The sequence below is a fragment of the Lithobates pipiens genome, unplaced genomic scaffold (genome assembly GCF_037356315.1).
Source record: "Lithobates pipiens isolate NorthernLeopardFrog02 unplaced genomic scaffold, aLitPip1_a1.2 Scaffold_16, whole genome shotgun sequence".
Lineage (NCBI taxonomy): Eukaryota > Metazoa > Chordata > Amphibia > Anura > Ranidae > Lithobates > Lithobates pipiens.
The window spans coordinates 142,222,147-142,245,199 of NW_027507748.1; the positions used below are offsets into that span (position 1 = coordinate 142,222,147).

At 43.5% G+C, this 23,053-nt stretch overlaps 1 protein-coding gene across 1 annotated transcript in view; it reads right to left on the reverse strand.

The window, feature by feature from the left end:
• SLC43A2 (solute carrier family 43 member 2) overlaps window positions 1–23,053 on the reverse strand; it is a 114,592-nt gene that overhangs the window by 20,935 nt on the left and 70,604 nt on the right. The window contains exons 6-9 of the mRNA XM_077480557.1: window positions 8,529–8,621; window positions 4,183–4,316; window positions 3,898–4,100; window positions 2,391–2,537 (exon numbers count right to left, since the gene is read on the reverse strand). Coding sequence (XP_077336683.1) covers window positions 2,391–2,537; window positions 3,898–4,100; window positions 4,183–4,316; window positions 8,529–8,621 — 577 coding nt within the window. The remainder of the gene's footprint in view (window positions 1–2,390; window positions 2,538–3,897; window positions 4,101–4,182; window positions 4,317–8,528; window positions 8,622–23,053) is intronic.

Below are 23,053 nucleotides of genomic sequence, written 5' to 3' on the forward strand. Positions count from 1 at the left end.
CTGCAGGGAAACATAAGCAGGAGGAGCTTCTAGTCCTCTGCTACTGGCCACATGTTAAAAGAAAAAAGAACAGGCTTTGGAATACAGTAAAAATAAATAACATTAATAAACCGTTTTAAATTGGCATACAAATATATATTAGAAAACAAATCTTTATGATTTTTGGGCAATAACACGGTGTGGGTGGATTTCTGACAATCACAAGCTGTGTCACTCCACCTCCAGCCTGTGTTAGAATAACAGAGAGGTGAAGCCATCATTAATCTACATGTAATATCCCACCCTCCTTGTGGTTAGCTGGTTAGTGGCCATGGAGGAGGACGGAGGGAATGGGCTGTCATTTACCACTCTGTGTAAGCCCACATGTATGATATAGTCACATGGGCTGCTCAGATGTGATAGGGAGAAAATGCTCAGCATAAAAACTGAGCATGTGCAGAGTTGCCACCACACCTGCAAAATCCCTAGCAGAATTGGGGAGATGAAGAGAACAAGGTGGAGATAGAGAGCAGAAGGATTAACCTGGTTTTTAGCAAAACACAGAAAACACAGAAAACGAATCTCATAGTGACTGAGTGAGTATGAACTCCATGTAATACACCATTTATTAAGAGTTTTATATGATGTGGGTTTAGTGACACTTTAATGAACTATAAGTCCCATCTCCCATTGCGGCAGACAACTTGTAGTTCTTAACCACTTCAACCCCGGAAGAATTTACCCCCTTCCTGACCAGGCCATTTTTTGCGATACGGCACTGTGCCGTTTTAACTGACAATTGCGTGGTCGTGCGACATTGTACCCAAACAAAATTTATGTCTTGTTTTCCCCACAAATAGAGCTTTTGTTTGGTGGTATTTGATCACCTCTGAGGTTTTTATTTTGTGCGCCATAAATAAAAAAATAGTTACAATTTTGAAAAAAAAACACAATATTTTGCTATAATAAATATCCCCAAAATTAAAAAAAAAAACACATTTCTTCATCAGTTTAGGCCGATATGTATTCTTCTACATATTTTTGGTAAAAAAAATATCAATAAGCGTATATTGATTGTTATAGCGCAAAATAGGGGATATATTTATGGCTTTTTTATTTTTTATTTATTTTTTCCTAGTAATGGCAGTGATCTGCAACTTTATTTATTTATTTTTAAATCAGATAATTTTTATTGAGAACAAACAAAAAACATACAAAAAACCAAGGACAAAAACCAAAGCAAAAATAAAAGTAACAATTCCTTTTTTCCCCATATTACAATACAAAACAAGTTCTCTATTTATGAGGACACATATGGGTCGGTGTTACATGACTTTCCGCTCTGGTATGTCATTTATTCCTATAACCTTACATGTACTTACACAATCATAAATAAAAATATAATCGTGTGCTATGGCTGCTGTATGTGTAGTTCTTTATTTTCAGTTTGTCATGTTTGTCCTCTGTCCTCTTTCCCTCTCCCTCTTTCCGCTCCCTGCCATATCATGGTTGTTGAGCAGAACGGGTCGTCACCATCCCCTAATCCACGGGGATTGGTGTGTGATCTGCGATTTTTATTGGGACTGCAACATTACGATGGACACATTGGACACTTTTTGGGACCAGTGACATTTATACATCGATCAGAGCTAAAAATAGCCACTGATCACTGTATAATTGTCACTGGCAGGGAAGGGGTTAACACTATGGCCAATCAAGTGGTTAAATGTGTTCCCTAGATGTGTTCTAACTGTGGGGGGAATGTGACTGACTAGAGGAGGAGAGAGATCGTTGTTCCTACTTATTAGGAACACACAATCTCTCTCCTCTCCCATGACAACCGGATTTGTGTGTTCACACTCACAGATCCTGGTTCTCACTCTGGCAAAAGCGATTGCGGGTGCCCAGCAGTCATCACGCCCACCGAGCACGTGGGCAGGCTTCGGGGACATGCTGCGGGCGCGTGCGCGCCTGCTACAGCGTCTCAAAGACCTGACGTACAGCTACGACGGCTCGTGCAGGGGAGCCATCCTGCAACAGTATAACTGTCCAATTGAAGGGGAAAAAAATGTAGAAACGTGTTGGACCTCTGCAGAGAGACTACTACTTCCCCAAGAAAAGCAAGGATCAGCTACTGGCAAAGGAAAGGCTTTTCTACTCAAACTGTGTCTTCTTTAGAAAGAAAATTAACTGTAGTACACTAAACACTTTTTTTTTGTACCCAGACAATTTATACTGAAGTTTCATTATGTGAAACATTAATACTTTATGTGACAGATACACCTAAAGCCAGCAGCATCTATCCTGAACTGAAATATCCATTCTGGGTGAAGTTTCCAGGTGAGTTATCACCACTATTATGCCTTTTGTCATGCAAAAGCCTTTGTAGATAGCAAATATAAGGCACTCACCAGACTCCAAGTTTCCATCCACCAGGAATTCCAGAATGTTGTTCATGGCTCCCATGTAAAAAATTAGACGTAGCTGGGTAACACACATGGTAATAAGGCTAAGGAGCAAGATAGGACTGAACACACTCTTCATGAAGGATGGAGTTGCTAAAAGAATACGAGAAATACAATAAGAAAATGCACTAACAAAACTTTCATGCTTATGCTATTAAACAATTCGATGGCAACATCCTAAATGTAGCAACCCAGAATAATTTACCCGATTTCAGTTGACTTTTTTAAAAATCAGACCTGACAGGTTGATGTACTGTATTCTGGCGCTGTATTGCTTTAGGGATTGTATAATCCCGGGAGTGTTAGAGGCCTTATTTTTTTGGTTGTTACACAGAAAATATATCAAATATGATATACTATTACATATGAGAAGATGCTGCAACTTTCTGCTTACATTTTATCAGTAGTGTAGCTTTGTACTATATTTGAATATTATTGATTGAATCTTAGTAGGAAGGGAAGCTCAAATAACCCACAGATAACACTGGCATTGACAGAACACATACTATTCGCCATATATTTTACTGTTTGCTACATTTCCCATGACAAGTAATCTGACCTTTAGACCTTGGTTGTATTTTGCTAAAACTCAAGGTGATCACCAGTTAGTACATAAGGAAGCTTGGCGAAGGGACTAGAGAAAAAGCTTGACTCTAATTAAAAAGCCAGATCTCATTTTAAAATGACAAGTAGGAATTGATTAAACCTTCTATCAGTTTTTGTGTCAGCTGTGTCCCATTTGGGAGATTTCCCTTCACTTCCTGTTTTGTAGTACAGATCTTTTCAGAGAGGGAAATTCCCACTAAGGCTGGGTTCACATATATGTGAATTGGATGCGTTTTTGCCTGTATCCGATTCACATAACATGTGAATGTGGCCACCTCTCAATTAGGGATGAGCTCCGGCGTGTTTGCACACTGCACGTGCAGAGCCCGCCAGGAAGTCGACGCAGTGCTGCGCTAATCACAAGCAGTGAGACATTGCCCCGATGCGTGGCTGCAGAGATCGGGAAATGTCTCACTGCCTGTGATTAGCACAGCGCTGCACCGACTTCCTGGCAGGCTCTGCATGTGCAGTGTGCAAACACGCCGGAGCTCATCCCTACTCTCAATGGAGCCGGTTCACACATGTCTGGAGTGGCTGCCGTGAAAAGGGTCCTGCGTGTTTTTGGGTACGGTTTAGGGGCGAATTCAGGTAAAAATTTGCACCTGAACAGGTGAACAAAAAACGCACCGTACTCTGGACTGCAAAAAAAATCTCATTTCTTTACCTGACAGCTGGAAACAGGACACATTAAAAAGCACTAGCTATTTTTTTTAATAACGGTAATGTTCAGGGGTCATATTAGAAGTAAATGTTACATAGCAGAATTCTGTGTAAATACAAAAACGATTCCACCAGTGGAGCGGATTCCTTTTCAGCACAACCTTTTAATACCAGACAGAGGACATACCTGCATTGTCTGCTTGGCATTTAACTTCCAGATCCACCGTGGACAGACACAGCTTATTGCCCTCCTGCAGTGCTGACAGCTCTTTGGGGTTTTTCATGGAGCCTCCTACACTTAGTCGTCTCCCCACAGTGGTAACTTGCTTGTAAAACTGCTTTCCTGTAATCTTGTGGTCAAAGCCCAGCCAGCTGAACTTTATCTTCACACTGCAAACAATGGTTGCCATATAAATATGCTATGGAGCTTTACTATAATAGCAGTATACTGTTATAAATGCAATGCTCTTACGTATAATCCATGTCTTCTGGTCCAGGAAAAGGCTCCAGAGGCCAATTAAAGAAGCAGTTGAAAAAGACCAGCCCAGCACAGGCAGCCCAGACAATAAGAATAGTGCTAAAACTCACATTAAGATCATAGATAACCTGCAAAGTAAGCAGATAAAGAAGATTGTTTTAAAAACAGAATAGGTACACCAGAAGTCAGACTTGCTGAATGTCTTATATATTTAACATTTACAGCGGGAACTTCACCCAAAAAGGGAAGTTCCGCTTTAAGGCCTCCTCCCTTGCTCCTCTTTCACTTCTGGCAATTTTTTCTGGGGGGGGGGTTGAGTAGCGGGTACCTGGCAGGTGACAGGTACCCACTCACATTTCCACTCGGATCACCTAGGTGATCTGAGCGGAAGATCTCCTTCCCCTCTCCCTTCCCCTAGTCTTCTGGGGCAACTCAGTGGGCACCCGGCTGTGCAGTGGCAAGCTGTCACAGCCAGGTGCCCACACTTAAGATGCCAGCGCCGGGAACTGAAGACAGTCCCTTGCGCCTCCTCAAGTGAGCACAGCGTTGGATCCCGAGACAGGTAACTTTCTGTTTATTAAATGTCAGCAGCTACAGTTTTTGTGATGTCACACCCAGAGAGCCTGCCCCTTGTGACGTCACATGACATCACATGGGGTGGGCTCTCCGGGCAACATCATTGGATGGCCCCATGCCTATATAAGAGGTGGCGGACATCGGGAACATCAACACAGAGAAAGACAGTTTCATGACAAGACCAGATTTTTTTAGTTTTTTGGTAACTGGCAGCTATGAGGAAGACGGTGGCAGTGAGGAAGAAGACGACCACGGGAGATGATGGCTCAGGAGAAGATAGCAAAGGGGAGAAGATGGCAGTGGAAGAAAATGGCACAGAGAGAAGACAGCTCAGCTATTTTACAAAAAAGGGCTTGTCAAAAAACTATTTGTTGTCTTTTTTACATTTCTCTGTTTTTCCAGGTGAATGGGTAGGGGTACATTGTACCCTTACCCATTCACATATAGGGGTATCAGGATCTGGGGGCCCCCCTTCTTGAAGAGTGGCTTTCAGATTCCAATAAGCCCACAGACCCTGACAACCAACGGCCAGGGTTGTCAGGAAGAGGTCCTTGTCCTCATCAACATGGGGCAAGGTGCTTTGCAGAGCCCCCTCGCCTCAAAGCACCCACACCCCCATGTTGAGGGCATGCAGCCTGGCACAGTTTGGGCAGGGGGAGTGCTCGCTTTCCCCTCCCTTTTTTTGACCTGCCGGGCGGCATGCTCGGATAAGGGTCTGGTATGGATTATGGGGGGAGACCCCACACCATTTTCTTTTTATTTTGGGGAGGGGGGTATGGGGCTGAGGTCCCCTCCGAATCTATACTAGACCCGAAGAGTCTGTTTTTATGCATAGGTGTGAACCTAGGGTTAAACTCAAGAACCCTCAGCGCTGCAAGACTTCAGTGCTAACTATAGCACCCAAAATATAAAAATATCGATCTTGCTGATTCTTTTTCACAGTCAAGGTTACAGTGATCCACCGAAGGCAGCTGGGAAACACACTTTATTGTATTGTGACTTGTAGTTTTAAAAACCTCTTCACTGAAGGGCCTCACTGGCTTCCTGTTTTCACTAAGGCTGAGCGAGAGAAATTGCTGTACACTGAAATTACACCTTGATTGAGTGTACATATTTTACAACATAGAGCAACACGAGAATGGGATTTTTATTGATCTGTATACATTAATGACTCTTCTAAAAATATAAATGGCTGCCATGCCAAGCTGTTGTGTACAATGGAGAGGAAGGAAGCACTGATCTATCGCAATCTGACCTTAGCGGTAGCTAGAGGGGCAGATCTTCAAAGTAAACACAATTTGCCTTGTTTTCCAGCACAAATATATATATATATATATATATATATATATATATATATATATATATATATATAACTGAAGGGTTCCGCACAGCTCACTGGTAACCCCTAAGACCCTGTCAACATGGCGGATTTTGTTGCAGCAACACAAAGGAACAAAACATGATGTCCGTAAACTGTATGTCAAGTGTATTTAAAGGAACACTAAAGATTTTTTATTTTTTTTAAATAACAAACATGTTATACTTACCTCCACTGTGCAGCTCATTTTGCACAGAGTAGCCTCGAACCTGGTCTTCTGGGGTCCCTCGGCGGCTGTCTCGGCTCCCCCCCCCCCCCCGCAAGGACTCCACACCTTCATGCAAGCTCCCTCGCATGGTGAGGAGTGCTAGCGGGCACGTTCCCGTGATACAGCCGGCTGCCATAGCCGTTCACTGTATCACTCGGCCCCGCCCCCTGGCTCGCCAATGCCTGCGCTGCTTTCAATCAATCCACTGTAACCAATCAAAGGCCAGGCTGAGCGGCGAAGAGGACTTTAGAGGCGTCGGGTAAGTAAAACGGGCGGGCCGGTGGGGGCGGTATTGTTGGATGTTTTTTCAGAATGCATTAAGGTGAAAAAAAATTTCCCTTTACAACCCCTTTTTTTGTTTGTTTTTGAACAAGTGGCTGTAAAGGCTGAAGGTTTTTTACCTACATGCATTCAACCAGGAGCGTGGGGGTAGTGACAGATGTTTGCATACAGACTCTTGTACAAAACAATGACAGGCTGCAGCTGAACTGCATATCTGAGCATTTACTTGCCTATAGGGATGGTTGAGCACCCCTGGGTGCAAACTGTCTGCATCAAGAGGCACACATCTATAAATTCTCAGATACACAATCCCCACTGTGCCGCTGTAGCCTGTCATTGATTTGTACAGCTCTCTATACCTATAAGAAAGAATGTATGAACTTAAATTGGATGTAAACCCTCACATATACCCAATGAAGTGACCAGCCTCAGATGATACACAGCAGTAAAAAAATCTCCCCACTTTTTTACATTTCACTTCCCACATAAGTTTTACATTTATATCTGCTGTCTTCATCTTTATATATTCTTTAGAATTCTTACATCATGTTAGAATTTTTACTTTCTTCATTCTGCACTGGTAGTTTAGTCTTGACTTACACTGGGAGACAGCTGATTGGAGGAAAGTCACACACCCCTAACTCCACATAGGCAGAAACATTCAGAGCTGTGCTGTGACAAGAAAAACTCTCTTCTAATCTATTTATAGCAACCTCCCTGGATACAAGCCTCAGGATGCTTTTAGTTCCTTTCTCAGAGAACTTTTCAAACAGCAGAAAGACACTTGAATCAGTGCTTTGGAGAGAGATAAGAAAACACTACAGATATATGTGCTCAGGTCAGATTTCATAAATCGGATTTACATCCACTTTAAGACCTCTCAATTCCCCATCAGGTTCTGGCCAACCAGTTACTCAAGTTATTTCCCAAAAATAATCGTTGTCATATTTGGGTAATGACATCACTGTTAGTGCCGGTTCACACAGGGGTGACTTAGCTGCCTGACAAGTCGCACTCCATGCATTGAAATGGAATCGCTCTAATAGGAGCGATCCAAGTCTTTCCGACTTAGAAAAAAGTTCCTATACTACTTTAGGGCAACTTTGGAGTGGCTTGCATTGATTTCCATACAGAAGTCATTTTGCAAGCCATGCCAGATGACTCTGAAGCCGCTCCAGTGTGAACCGGCACTTATCCCTGGCATTTTTGTTTACATTCAGCGGATATCTTAATTACTGCCAGTTTGCTAATCTGCAAACTAGCAGAAGTTCTTTAAGAATCTATTGCTGCCATTGCGACAAGGTCTTATGCAGCATACACACGAGCGGATTTTCCGTCTGAAAAATCTTGGATGGTTTTTCCAACGGAATTCCGCTCAAGTTTGGCTCACACAAAAGTTCGCTGAACTTTCAACCGTCAAGAACGTGGTGACGTACAACACTACGACCAGCCGAGAAAATGAAGTTCAATGCTTCCGAGCATGCGTCGAATTGTTTCTGAGCGTGTGTAGGAATTTTGCACGTCGGAATTGCTACAGACAATCCTAATTTCCGATCTGAACTTTTTCCGACCAAAAAAATTGAGAACCTGCTCTCAATCTTTTGCTGGCGGGAATTCGGCCAGCAAAAATCCGATGGAGCATACACACGGTTGCATTTTCAGACCAAAAGCTCTCATCGGTCTTTTGCTGGCTGAATTACCGATCATGTGTAAGCGGCATTAAAGTGGAACTACCTAAATTTGTTGCCCATGAAAGGAATGTTACCAAAACTGGTGCAAATGCTTGCCTATTATATTAGGCGCAGGTCGCTGTAAAGGGAACTACTGCTAGAAACTTTTAATTAAGGCTTTACTGAAATCAATAGATAATCTTCTAATGGAAAGAAATATACCCACCTTGATAAAGGGGAAGGTGACAGCGGAGGAAGCATAGGACCCAATCATTAGTGCAATAAAAGTTGAACGTAGGTCACCAAACATGTTGGGCAGCTATAAAAAGAAAAAAAAAACACAGGAGTGTTAAAGTTTACTGTGGACAGGCTACTTTTTTCATATTAACAAGTGACAATGGCTGCACATAGCTGTGATCTAATATTATCAGAATTCCATCTACACATAGCACAAGGTTTGTGGCTTAAAGGAAATTAAAGATGTTATCAGTTTTTATTTGACAGAAGAGTGATTATACAGTACAGTCTGTATGACAGTAGTTTATTGTGTGGGCATTGTTCGCTAGTCAGCAGCACAGCATGAACCCACTAAGTTATTGTGTCATACTCCACTGGCATTTCCTTTCAAAGCAGCAAGACTAATATGAGAAATTTTTAAACAGCTTCTATTTCCAACATGAAATGTAAACAATCCATGAATGACACATATTATCAATTATTTCAGGAATAGAAATCATAAGGAATCTCTAGGAGAAGCAATACAAGTTTGCCAGAGAAAGCTAAATTGTATTCAGGTCCTTTTGTGTGTGGTATATGTGTTACCATCATTAGTACCACCATTTATATGACACATCCATAACTTGAAATCGATAAACAGTGATGTAATGCTAGAGACCAAGCATTACTTGCAACAATAGGGCACTATGTGGGTTTATTTCATATCAGAAATGCTTCATATCATTTACATAAATAATATATCCAACATGGCAGAAAACAAGCAACTGATGCATAGGAGCAGGGTTGTCTTTAAGGTAGGGCAAAAGGGGCAGCTGCCCTGGGCCCTGTCATGGCTGTGGGGCCCAAAGATGCTGCCTCATACTTGCCAACTATCCCAGTTTAAAATTCCCAAAGTCGCTTGAAGTTTTAGTCCCTTGCTGTGTCCTGAAATCTCAGTGTGAAGTTCTTGTACTAATGCTGCCAGCTCTGCCGTATTGTTGTGTACAGATGACTCACCTGCCCACCCTGTGTCTGCAGGTGAGTCATCAGCAGCAGCATTCATATGTAAAGAGCTGAATCCTGCGGCAGAGATATGTAAATAAAGGTGGCATTCATATGTATATTGGGCCCTCTGTATTGAGGAGATGATGTGCCGTAACCTCTAGCAACCAATCAGTGAGCAGTATTACTGTACAGTAATCTCTAGCAACCAATCAACAAGCAGAAATCATGTGCTATAATATCTAGCAACTAATCAGTGAGTCGTAATGTGTGCTGTAACCTCTAGCAACCAGTCAGTAAGCAGTAACGATACACTGTAACCTCTGGAAACCAATCGCAATTGCTGCCTGATTTGATTCAGTAAACTGATTTTAAGTCTAGCTGCTATGTATTATATGTCTTAGAGCAGGTGGAGAGTGAAATTGTATGGGGGGGGGGGGGGGGGGCAAGAAAACGTTTGCCCAGGGTCCAATCAATATTAAAGACGGCCCTACATAGGAGCATTTATACACACACAGTGGCGTGGTGGGGAATTCCTCGGTTGCTTATGACTGGCGGTCTGCAGTGACAGCTTCCTGGTGGGACGGCTCAGGGAGATTCAGATTTGTTTTGTCTTAACTCATCCCTGCTGATGCATCATTTTTTTTCTTGCTCATGAAAAAAAATCAAAAAAAATCTATGATTTTGCTGCAACCAATGTACCAAGTCAAATGTAAAAGCCACTATGCACCCTAGAAGAACTTAGCCTTTGTACTGAGGGATCTCTCCCATCATGCTATTCACTGGGACAGACAAAGTCTATAAACCACCATTCACAGAGCAAACTTCGTCAGGTTCCTGGTGAAAAATGCTACATTTTCTTCATGAATGGCCCTGTCAAGACCCTCCTTGAAATTTCCAATTGAAACATTGAAGGAGCTGAGAGAAATATCAAATGAACATCAGCTACATCCAATTAATAGCCTCAGTGGGAGAATAAGTTCATCCACACTGTATAGGGATGCTGTAGTTTGCAGGCAGAACATATCTATCAGCCTAAAACTGGCCATAGATTGATGAAATTTGGCCGGTTCATCAGGGACCCGGTATTGGTTTGGTGCGAATGCAGTGCGATTTGAGCCATACAAATTCATGGCTCAAATTGCACCCCAGAGACATTGCATGTAATTCGCATAGGAATGTACTAAGATTCCTGTGCGAAATACATGTGGTGTCTCACACCGCAGCAGTGTGAACCCGGGCAAAAAGTAGTTTAAAGCGGAGGTCCACCCTAAAGTGGACCTTCTGCTCATTGGAATCCTCCCCCCCTCCGGCGCCACAATTGCCACCTTTCGGGGGGGGGGGGGGAGTGCAGTTACCTGGATAATCCAGGTAACTGCACCCACTTCCGGGATAGCTCTCTGCGGAAAGGGGCGTAGATCTACGCCCCTTTCCGAAAGTCCCCCGCTGCCTGCTGGGAAACACACAGATCCCAGAGGCAGCGGGTCCATCCATATTGCGCAGCGCGACTCGCGCATGCGCAATAGGGAACCGGGAAATTAAGCCGAAAGGCTTCACTTCCTGATTCCCATACCCAAGATGGCGGCGGCAGCACCCGAGAGACGATCGAGAGATCGGCTTCGGGTGCCGACATCGCGGGCGCGCTGGGCGGGTAAGTGTCCTTATTTTAAAAGTCAGCAGCTGCTGTATTTGTAGCTGCTGGCTTTTAAAAAAAGAAAAACGGCGGACTCCCGCTTTAAAACATTTACATATACCCAGTGAAGTGACTGGCCTCCGGTACAGAGATACACATGGAGGAAAAAAATCCTCCTACATAGGTGGTGCCTGTTTATCTAGAATCACCTTCCCCTACATCCATTCACAGTGCAGAATTTACACAGGATTTCTCAGCTCTGAAAAGCAGGGGGCGGAGAGCTAAAGTTACACTCAGTGAGACCTGATTGGAGGGGAGGGAAGGGACACCCCTCTCCCCTTTACACAGCATACAGGAACAGAGCTAAGGCTGTCAATCATCTGGAGATCCCTCCCCGTCACAATGCTTCTCATAGTGTCAGAAAAACTTGTCAGAAGTGGCTCATGCTGATAGCAGAGGAATGAGGCAGAAGACAGAAATTACACTCATGCCGCGTACACATGACTGGACTTTCTGGCAGACTAGGTCCGATGGTCTTCCTGGCGGACTTTCGGCAGAGTTCCCGACAGACTTCTGAACGAACGGACCTGGCCACACACGAACGGACTAAGTCCGTTCAAAAGTCTGTTCATTTTGAATGTGATGACGTAAACGGGACTAAACAAGGAAGTTCAATAGCCAGTAGCAAATAGATTCCCTTGTGTCGTATTTGGTCCGTCGGACCAGCACACAGACGAACGGTTTTCCCGATTTTAGTCCGTTGGAATTGAGTCAGTCGGATAGATTTGAAACACGTTCTATTTCTAGGTCCGTCAAATTTTTTTTTTTTAAACGACCGGACTAGCCAACACACAATCGGATTGTCCGACAGACTAATCCCTTCGGACCTAGTCTGCCGGGAAAGTTCGGTCGTGTGTACGGGGCATTAGTGCTCTGGAGTGAGACAAGTACACACTATAGGAGCATATGCTTTGTTCATATTTCATGTCTGAGGTTTAGAACCACTTTAGGGCCCTTTCACACGGGCTGCCCGATCAGGTCCACCTGTCAGTTATTCAGGCGGACCTCCATTCACCCCTATGGAGTGGCTGATGTCAGCAGACACATGTCTGCTGACATTTGCCATTATCCAATCCTGTCTGCAAAATCCAGACGGATGGTGGTCCTATTTTCCAGATGTCTGGTGGATATGATCGGATGAGCACGGACGGGCAGTCGGTTTTCATCCGATCTCCCCACAGAGGAGAGTGGGACTCAGTCCATCTCTGCTCAGTAAGCGGAGACGGGCCTGTCATCCACCTGCTCAGCGGAGGGATCCCCCCCCCTGAACAAGCGGATTCTGGCAAAATGGAGGCGCCCGTGTGAAGCCACAAAATGGCAAAGCAGCAGATAAGGCCATGTGTCCAATATAACACAGACACCAGAATCCTAAATGATGCTGTTACTATGTACTTATATTCCACTTACAATCTGGTAATGCTAGTTAAACTGTGAAGGTATTTTTGGGAGTTGGAAGTGGCTGAATCACTAGGTATACAAGTAGTCATGAACATCTACAATGTTTATTCTGTCTGGACAGAGGCAGGCGAGGCTGAGGATAACTCAGGGGAGTTTGTAAGTTACTCAATACACACCTAATCCTTATGTGACACCTCCAGTTTATTTAAGCACTGAAGAAATTCCTTCAATGGACATGTTACTACTCTAACAAACTGCACCTGGCCATGCTAAAGACTGAAAAACAATACCAGCTGATTCACAGATGAGAAATGGTAACCACTGATGAGTAAAGCCAGAGCGGTAGAAAAACAGCAGGATGATACAAAGGGTAATTTATGACCCTGAAAGAATTTAGAAAAAATAAAAAACAAAATAGGATAGGCCACTAAACTACACTGAGCAAAATTTCAAACGCAACACTTTTGTGTTTGTCCCTATTTATCATGAGCTGAACTTAAATATATATGACTTTTTCTATGTACACAAATGGCTTATTTCTCTCAAATATTGTTCACAAATCTATCTAAATCTGTGTTATGCCCCTTTCACACTGAGGCGCTTTGCAGGCGCTAGAGTGCTAAAAATAGCGCCTGCAAAGCGCCCTCAAACAGCCGCTACTGTCTCTCCAGTGTGAAAGCCCGAGGGCTTTCACACCGTAGCGGTGCGCTTGCAGGACGCTGAAAAATGTCCTGCAAGCCGCATCTTTGGAGCGCTGTAGGAGCGGTGTATTTACCGCTCCTATATCGCCCCTTCCCATTGAAAACAATGGGGCAGCGCTCCAAACCCGCCTCCAAAGCGCGGCTGCAGTGGTGCTTTGCGGGCGGTTTTAACCCTTTTTCGGCCACTAGCAGGGGTTAAAACTGCCCCGCTAGCGGCCGAAAAGCGCAGGTAAAACTACGCTAAATATAGCGCTGCTTTACCGCCAGCGAGCCCAGCGCCTCAGTGTGAAAGTAGTCCTTAGGGTTTTGTTTCACTCTTGAGACACTGATGCACTATTTTGGATTATTCCTCAAATCTACCTCTTAGAAATTCCTGGGAATTATTCACAGCACGAACTATATACATTACTATTTATATACACCACAATGATAACTGGAGACCCTATCTCAATGTCTATTCATTGGATGTTGGTGCCGTCATTGTGCCGCAGGTGTTACTGCCTCAGCTCCCGGGGATGACGTCTTCTATAGTGCCTCCAACTACCGATATCATCAACAGTTTTACCCATATACTAGAGCTAGATAGTCCCAAATCTGCATCTACTGGTATTATAAGCACGAAACGCGTAGAAATTTCCTATGATGCTATGTCACAGTATCCCTGTGCAATATCTGTATTTTATTATAGTCTATTTTAATGAATCCATTTCATCATTGTTATCATGTTTATATGTTACCGGTATAACTTTGGTCTACATACCCAAGGTCCATTACTATGTATATTATGTTGGAACAATTATCTATAATCATGAATTGTTTACATGATATCTATCAAGACCTGTTATTATTTTTATATGTTTCTACTATTTTACATGTGTATGTATGCCGTTGGTAATAATAAACAATTATTATACTGATTGGTTCGTTCAACTTATGCCACGTACACACGATCAGAATTCCGTACAGAAAAAGACAGATGAGAGCTTTTCATTGGAAAATGCGACCGCGTGTATGCTCCATCGGAATTTAGCTGTCCGAAATTCCGCCAGCCAAACATTGATAGCATGTTCCCAATCGTGTGTGTATGCAATTCCGACACGCCAAAAATCCCGCATGCTCAAATTCAACTACGAGACGGAAGCTATTGGCTATTGAACTTCCTTTTTCTAGTCCCGTTGTATGTGTTGACGTCACCGTGTTATAAACAATCGGAATTTGATGTAACCGTGTGTAGGCAAGACAGCTTGAGCCAAATTCCGTCTGAATTACGTCAGGAAAATCATCAGAGCTTTTTCCAAAGAGAATTCCGATCATGTGTACACGGCATTAGTAGTGTCTGACTTCATATAAAGTCCCACAACCCTTTTCTTTGTGCAATAATCGTACTGTCTAATTAGCATCTGGATATGCCACACCTGTGAGGCGGATGGATTACCTCGGTAAAGGAGAAATGCTCACTAACACAGATTTGGCATATTTCTCTCAAATATTGTTCACAAATCCGTCTTTTTGTGTACATAGATAAAGTCGTAGATCTTTAACCACATGCCGACCAGCACGGCAATGTACATCGGCACAATGGCACGGCTGGGCAAATAGGCGTACAGGTACGTCCCATTTAAATCGTGGCATTGTGGGTGCGCATGCCTTTACTCTGTGACTGTGCCTGTGTGATTGTGTCACGGAGCAGCAGAACGGGGAGATGCCTATGTAAACAAGGCATTTCCCTGTTCTGCCTAGCAACATGACAGAGATCTATTGCTCCCTGTCATCAGGAGCGGTGATCTCTGTCATGTTCTAGTGAGACAATCCTCCCACAGTTAGAATCACTCCCTAGGACACACTTAACCCCTTGATTGCCCCCTAGTGTTTAACTCCTTCCCTACCAGCGTCATTTATACAATAATCAGTGCATTTTTATAGCACTGATTGCTGTATAAATGACAACGGTCCCAAAATAGTGTCAAAAGTGTCTGATGTGTCAGCCATAATGTCACAATAAAAATTGCAGATCGCCGGCATTACTAATAAAAAAAAATGAATAATAAAAATGCCAAAAATCTATCCCCTATTTTGTAGACGCTATAAATTTTGCGCAAACCAAACAATGGGTCCTTTTTTTAGTCATTGTAACCTTATGCTAGTACAGTTCAAAACTGTTTTTATGCTAAGCCAATTCCAAACTTTCATATAACCTTTCAACCAGAAAATATGAACATATTTGGTGACACCCACAGAGCACGTCTGAGGTTCTTGTTTTTTCTCTTCATTGCCATGTCCTCCAAAAACTGAAGTCCTTGGCCTTGTCTGCCATTCTGCGCTCCTCTTTCTCCTGCTCTAGAAAGGGAGACACTTATCAGCTCTCCCTGACCTGTCTCTGGTAACGTGCCCCCCTGCAACGGGCACATTCTCTGAGCCATTCCAAAATCTCTCTGCTTTGCTTTTGTAATAACAAACAGGCACATTCTGTCTGGTCTCCTAAAAACTGAGAACACCAAGTCCATCCTTCCTCCCCCACAACCAGAAAAGAACTCAAACAGAACCATTTTCCTAAGCAAGCAATCATCTGCGAAAATTGGACCAAATTTAACTGATGACACTGATCTTGGCCTTCAATAGAGCCTGTGACGGAGGTAAGGATTTATGACTAAGACATGGCTATCTGTCTCAACATTCTCTGACATTTCCACTGCTTAAACGACACAATATAATGAATACACAAGCTGTTGACACCAGTCTATAAGGCTGGGTTCACACTAGTGCGATGCCAGACATCGTAAGTGATTCGCATTGCATTGCTGTGCACATCATATGCGATGTCTGTGCAATGCAAATTCAGCCATACAAACTGTATGGCTGAAATCGCATTGCATTTGCGCCAAAATGGTGCAGGACCCTTTCTTTGGTCCGCACACCCATGCGATCCAATTCCCTTACCGATTTCACAGTTCGCACTGGGATCTGCAAACAGATTTGGGGGTGTCATTAAAGTGGGAGTAAACCCGTTGACTTTTTACACCTGTAAGCTCATTATGAAATACTTACCTTAGAATGTGGCGCCGGCATCTCACTCGGTCCACGCCAAGGGAGCTGACATGTTCCCTCGGCGTGTCTTCTGGGTATCGCAGCTCCGGCGCTGTGAGTGGCCGGAGCCGCTATGTTGTCACTCCAGCTCATGCGTGCGGGAGTTTTCTTCCCAGCAAGGTCTGGCGTCTGCCGGACTTTCAGCCGAGAATCCCTGGTGCGCATGCGCCACTGAAGTCCGTGGCCCATTGCGAGGGGACTATCTCCAAAACCGTACAGGTTTAGTAGATATTCTTTTTACCTACAGGTAAGCCTTATTATAGGCTCACCTGTAGATCAAAGTCAAATATTTCACTATACAACCGCTTTAACTTAACATTGACGCACGCAGAGGTTCGCAGAGAGCAGTGTTAACTGCCTGCAAGTTAGATGTGATGAGGGAACCAGCACAGGAATCACGCTGGTTCCTGCATCGCACAAGTGTGAACCGGGACTAAGGGCCCATTCACAATAGCAATTGCATGTCACATGCAGTTCTGTGCAATGCGATTTCAGCCCATTCATTTTGAATGGGTTAAAACCGCAGCAAAAGTAGTGCCTCACTTTTTGGAACACGCGGCAACCGCAACACATGTAACTTTTGTACCATATAATCAGGTGCAGACAAACGCATTGCGTTTTCAATCTGCGTTTGGGGTGTTGTTAACGTTGCCCTGACCCCCGCAACAGATCATAAAGGGCAGTGTGATTGGAATGCAGTGCAGGAAGTTGCACGGGAATGTGGCTTACCAGTGCTGCATTCTAGAGTGAACGGGCAGCTAGTGTTGCCCACAACATGCAAAATTACATAAACTGAGAAAATTCTACAAAAAACACGACCCAACCGCCTATTTTCAATGCTTGTGTGAAACAGCCTTTTCTTCAGGACGCTCTTTGTCAGCACATGTTTATACTACACAGTTTTATTGGGTTAGATCTTCGCTCTCAAACTACAATGGTGCCATGAAAACCTGAAAAAGTCAAACTCCTTACTTGTTATGGGCATCAAGAACAGTTCAACAGTTCTTTCTTCTAGTACTTCCATCATAAGGAATTCTTCTAATTCCCAGCAACTAGGAATATCTTCTGTGCTCTTAGACCCCTTTCACACTGCAGCGCCGCTGAAAACAGTGCTAAATCGCCGGTTGTTTTTGCTGTGTTTTAGCTACGCTTTGCAGCGCTTTTCAGGCGTTAGCAGGGTGCTTTTAAGGCACTTTGGGCAGGGGTGTTTTCGGAGCGTGACTTATAGTGCTCCCAAGCTGCCCCAACATTTTTCTAATGTCCCACAAGCGAACTGACCGAGTGTGAAAGCACTCATTGCAATGAATGGGAGGCGCTTTTTAGAGGCTATTTCTTGCACTAAAAAAATGCCTGAAAACTGCCTCAGTGTCAATTCATTTCAATGGGCAGGAGCGGTGAAGGAGCCGCACCTTCACTGCTCCAAAGATGCTCCAGGATTTGCATGCTTCAGGATTTACCGCCCTGCCAGAGCACCGATACAGTGTGAAAGCCCTCGTGGCTCTTTCAAGGCACTTTGCAGGTGCTATTTTTAGTGCTGTAGCGCCTGCATAGTGCCCCAGTGTGAAAGGGGTCTTACTGAACAAGCTAAAGTTGGAAGGCTATAATGCACAGATGCACCAAATTCTGAATGCTCCAGTTTTAGTAAATATACCCAACTATGTCCTTTACTAATGGCTGGCAGGAACATTCACTATGTGGGAGATCCACACATGAACAATGGATGACACCAGGAAAGGTTTTGCATCAGCACAACAGCCCTGTGACAGAAAGATATCATAAATGTCACGTGTTTCAGGTGTCATGCTAATAGTGAATAACATTCATGTAGAACTATAGCAGCCATTGGCTCCTGTAGGGAAGCACGCAGTTAGATGTCATAAACAGGCCAGAAACTGCTCTCTGTAGTAAATGTTAGTACCATAAGACATTGTACTTATACATGAAGGCTCTATGCATATCATGTCCATGTTATTATTCATCATTAGACCTCATTGTTAAAAACTGGCTCATAGGAAAGTGGTATTTTTGCCACTATCAAGTAGTGTGAAAGTAAATAATATTTCTTTTCCCCGATCTAGCTTTCTAAGTAAGGCTATGATTGGTTTTATCATTAGACCAAAAATAAAACCCTAACATGTTTGAAAAAAGTATAGAATATGGCCCAGCAATCTATTTATCCCTCTTATGGTTCATTAGGCACTACTCCCATCTGTAGCTGGGATACATTAAGGAAGTCAATGCTGAACACATAACCCATAAGTTGTCTTGTAAAGCATCTGGTATGTAATCTTATTCATTGTCTTTTCTCAGTATCCCACACTATAGGTCCAATACTAGGAACAGAACAAGAGTTGACGCTGGTTAAATCCATTAATGGGGCAGTTATGATGTAGAAAACTGTTAGCTGTGCATATTGGTCCAAGTTATTAAAGTGAGTGGTATGTAAAAAAACACTAATGGTCATTAGGATAAAGATAAGAAGTTCACCATGTTGAACATACATCCACCAAGTCAGTTAACAAGTAAAAGAAATTCAAGCTTCTAAGCCCTTGTACACACGGTCGGACATTCTGGCGGAAAATGTCCGATCGGACCGTGTTGTCGGATAATCCGACTGTGTGTGGGCTTCATCTGACTTTTTTCGTCGGAATGTCTGACCAACAAAGTTTGAGAGCTGGATATAAAAATTTTCCGACAACATGATCCAATCGGACTTTGTCCGATCGTTTGTAGAGAATTCCGATCGTCCAAAGTACCATGCATGCTCAGATCAAATTCCTAGACCAAAGCTATTGTCTACTAGCCTGAACGTAGTCCCGTCATAACTAAATAACGCCATCACGTTACGAACGATCGGATTTTTCGACAACTTTGTCCGACCGTGTGTATGCAACACCAGTTTCGGACAAAATCCGACGGATTTTGTTGTCGGAATGTCCGACCGTGTGTACAAGGGCTTATGCTATCAGGAAAAAAATTGGTGGAAAATATGCTCAATAAATCGTAATGCAAGTTCTTTTTAAGCTGGCCATTTTCTTTCCTGCAACCACGGGTTGCAGGAAAGAAAAAACGCTTGATTCCCCCATCAACAGATTCAGTGTTGATGGGGTAATCCCTTCTACTGAGCTATTGTGTTCTCCCGGAGGTGAGAACTTTGCTAACGGCTAGCAATAATTGCATGTAAAATCTGACAAGCTGGTTGTACCCAAGTTGTTTGATCGATCAACTTGGGTACATTCAGCCTGCCCATACATGGTTCAAATCTCAGCTGGTCCTTTCTGAACCGGCTGAGATTCAAACTGTCTCTGGCTGGCTTTAAACTGCTGCAGCCAGAATTCAGAGATCTCCTCACTAGTGTTGTTGGTGGGATTGGTACCTTAAGCTTGTGCCAAACAAATTCATGTCCCTCAGCTTTCTGGTTTGCCTTTGTCACTTATAATACTGTGTGTACATTTTTCTTAACACGTTGTAAATCCTTTGTGCATCAGAAATGCTTGACAAAGGAGTTGACCCCCAAAGGCTTCTCCTGAAAATGTAACTGTTAATGTAAATAAAAAAAAAGAACACAAATCCGTACTCAATTGTGCTGTAGGAATCAGATGGAAAGTCCCAAGGCAGATATGAATGTGACTAGTGACAATCCTTGATCATAGCTCCCAACTTTCCCTGATTTCGAGGGTCTGTCCCTGATTTGTAGCAATGTCCCTCTGTCCCTCATTCCTCCTCATTTGTCCCTTATTTTGATCTGATCTATATAGATGTATATAAAATGTACTTTTTATCAAAAAGTGTTTTTCAGCACTAAATCTTTCATCTGATTTCTAAATTGCTGCATTTGTAAATTCCAAAAGCCAATATAAAGGAATAGTAGTGGTAAAAAAAGCAATTGTGAGTTTAACCAATCTTGTTTTTTTGTACAATTCCCCTTTAAGGGGGCATGGCAAGGGGTGTGTCCTATGCCTGCATACTTTTGCTGATAGGTGTCCCTCATTCCCATCTCAAAAAGTTGGGAGGTATGCCTTGATCCTTAGTAAGGAAGCTCTGGATGCTGGGACATTCTGCATTGGTGAGCAGATCCTATGCATTTCAATGTTTAAGATTGTGGCTGGGTTGAGCCGTAGTGTGTTAGGATGAGCTTGGGCATTTACTTATAGTACTGCTGGGGGGGTACAGGCCCTGAGAGTGAGGATACCAGCCATCTGATGAGTTTCTTGTCCTCCCTGAGGTTGGTGGTTGTCACAGCTTCATTGGGAACTGTTTACCTTGCCAGCTATTAGGTTGTTGCCTTCAAGTGGGTTTCTAGGATAGTCAAATGTATGTGCGGTAGTCAAGCTAAAGCTTTCTAGGCTTTTGTTCAGCGTACTGTTATGCCCCGTACACACGAGAGGGATTAAGTCTGACAGACCTCCAAAGGAGTTCCGCCGGAGTTCCGCCGGAGTTCCGACGGAGTTCTGGCGGACTTTTCGACCGAACGGACTTGACCACACACCATCACACCAAACTCCGACGGAGTCGAACGTGATGACGTACGACTGGATTCGACGTAGGAAGTTCCTAGACAGTAGCCAATAGCTGCCCTAGCGTCGGTTTTAGTCCGTCGGAGTAGCACACACACGAGCGGATTTTTCAAAGGGGACCGGGTCCGGCGGAGTTCCGTCGGGAAAATTTAAAGCATGCTTCATTTCTTTCTTCATGCTTCGCTAAAGTCCATTGCAGCCCACACACGATCGGATAGTCCGCCGGACTCAGTCCGTCGGAGTTTGGATGTCGAAAAGTCCGCTCGTGTGTACGGGGCATTAGAATGTGCTCACAGTAGATCTGCGACTGGCACAGGTTCTGTTTGGAGTAGTGGTTGGTCCTTTGTTGCACTACCTAAAAAAGAGCAAGGCGCACATGCCTTAACTTTAATGTATTCTGTGTTATAACAAAACTAACTTTGTTTTGGAATACTAGTTGCATATGCTTCCCTGAAAAACCCTTTTAGGCTCGGTTCACACTTATGCAATGCGAGAACCCTGAGAATCCACTGCATCGCACCCAACATGCACAGCAGTTCACATTGCCATATGCGAACTGCTGGGGAGTGTCATTATATGTTAACGACACCCCCAATTCAGCTTGAATATCGCACTGCGAACTGACAGTTCGGACATGAATCAGATCGCGTATGTGTGAACACACATGCGATCCAATTCTGGATGCTATTCATTCTTATTTTTTCTTACATTTAGCTAGTGTTCTGCTTTATCTTACTGTACACTGTGAATTCATATATTTAATTTTTTTTTGATATGTAAAAGAAAAAGATGCTTAGCTTTCATTTCTTATATCGCGCGAACAAAAAAAAAAAAGTTATCGAAGCCTGACAGTATGCAGACACTAAGGGAGTGACGGCAAATCAGTTATCACACACTTTTCTGTTACAGTAGTGTTCAATGTTTTTCTGTCGGACAAATGCTGTTTTGTGCATACGCAGAAAGATAAGGATTTCTGAGGATAAATGGCAGGGACATGTCTACATTTCTAGATAAAAATATGTAAGAAACGCCAAGGAAACAGCTACATGTGGAGCTGCTTTCTGGAGGGACATCACAGGAATACTGGCTGGAATGAATGTTTCTTTTACATATAAAGCAGAGATTAAAGTGATTGTAAACCCTTATTTTTTATTTAACATGTCACACTTACCTGCTCTGTGCAATGGTTTTACACAGAGCAGCTTTGATCCTCCTCTTCTCTCCGGCGCTCCTGGATTCTCCCTTCCCCGCCAAGTGCCCATCATAGCAAGCTGCTTGCACTACGCTTTTGTTTATATAATTCACTTGGACTTTGTTTTAGTGTTAGCAGCTTTTTTTATTTTATTTTTCTGAGTGGTTCAGTGCAGCAATTTTCTATATTTCTCAAAATCAATGAGAGGCTGACTACATGTCTATTCCCATGTAATCAAAGGCCTCATTCACATAGACAGACAACTGTACACCCTTGGAGGGCCGTGTTGACCCACACATTTGGAGCAGTGGCTTTGTCTGTGTAGCTGCTGTGCCCCGATTGACAGCAATGGTACTGCATGCATAGGGATGCATTAAACAACTGTGCATCCCTATGTGGGTAAACATATCCCTCCATGGGCATACAGCTATGTATGCCTTGTGTGAACAAGGCCAAAGAATAATTACATGTGGCTGAGATGAGCAGCCCTGTACACAGACTGTTTGTGTCCAGGGCCAGATATCGTAAGGCCCGTTTTAAACTACTGTGCTTTTGAAGCCTTTAACAGATGGCAATGCAAGTTGTGCCAAAGTCGGACCAAAAGTAGTGCAGAAATCTTTTTTTAAGTCAGAGCGACTCAATCGCTCCCTTTTAGAACAGTTCTATTGCACTAGACTTGTCATGCAACGTGCTCTCAAAATCGGAGTGCGTGTCGCACCAGTGTGAACCAGGTGATCGTTCAATCTGCAATTGCATACCAGACAGCTGCAGAGCCTGTCAGTTAGGCTGCTTTCACACTGGGGCGGTATTCAGGCGTTACAGCGCTAAAAATAGCGCCTGTGTAACGCCTGAAAAAAACCGGCCCCTTTAACTCCAGTGTGAAAGCCGGAGGGCTTTCACACTGGAGCGATGCGCTGGCAGGACGGTGAAAAAAGTCCTGCTAGCCGC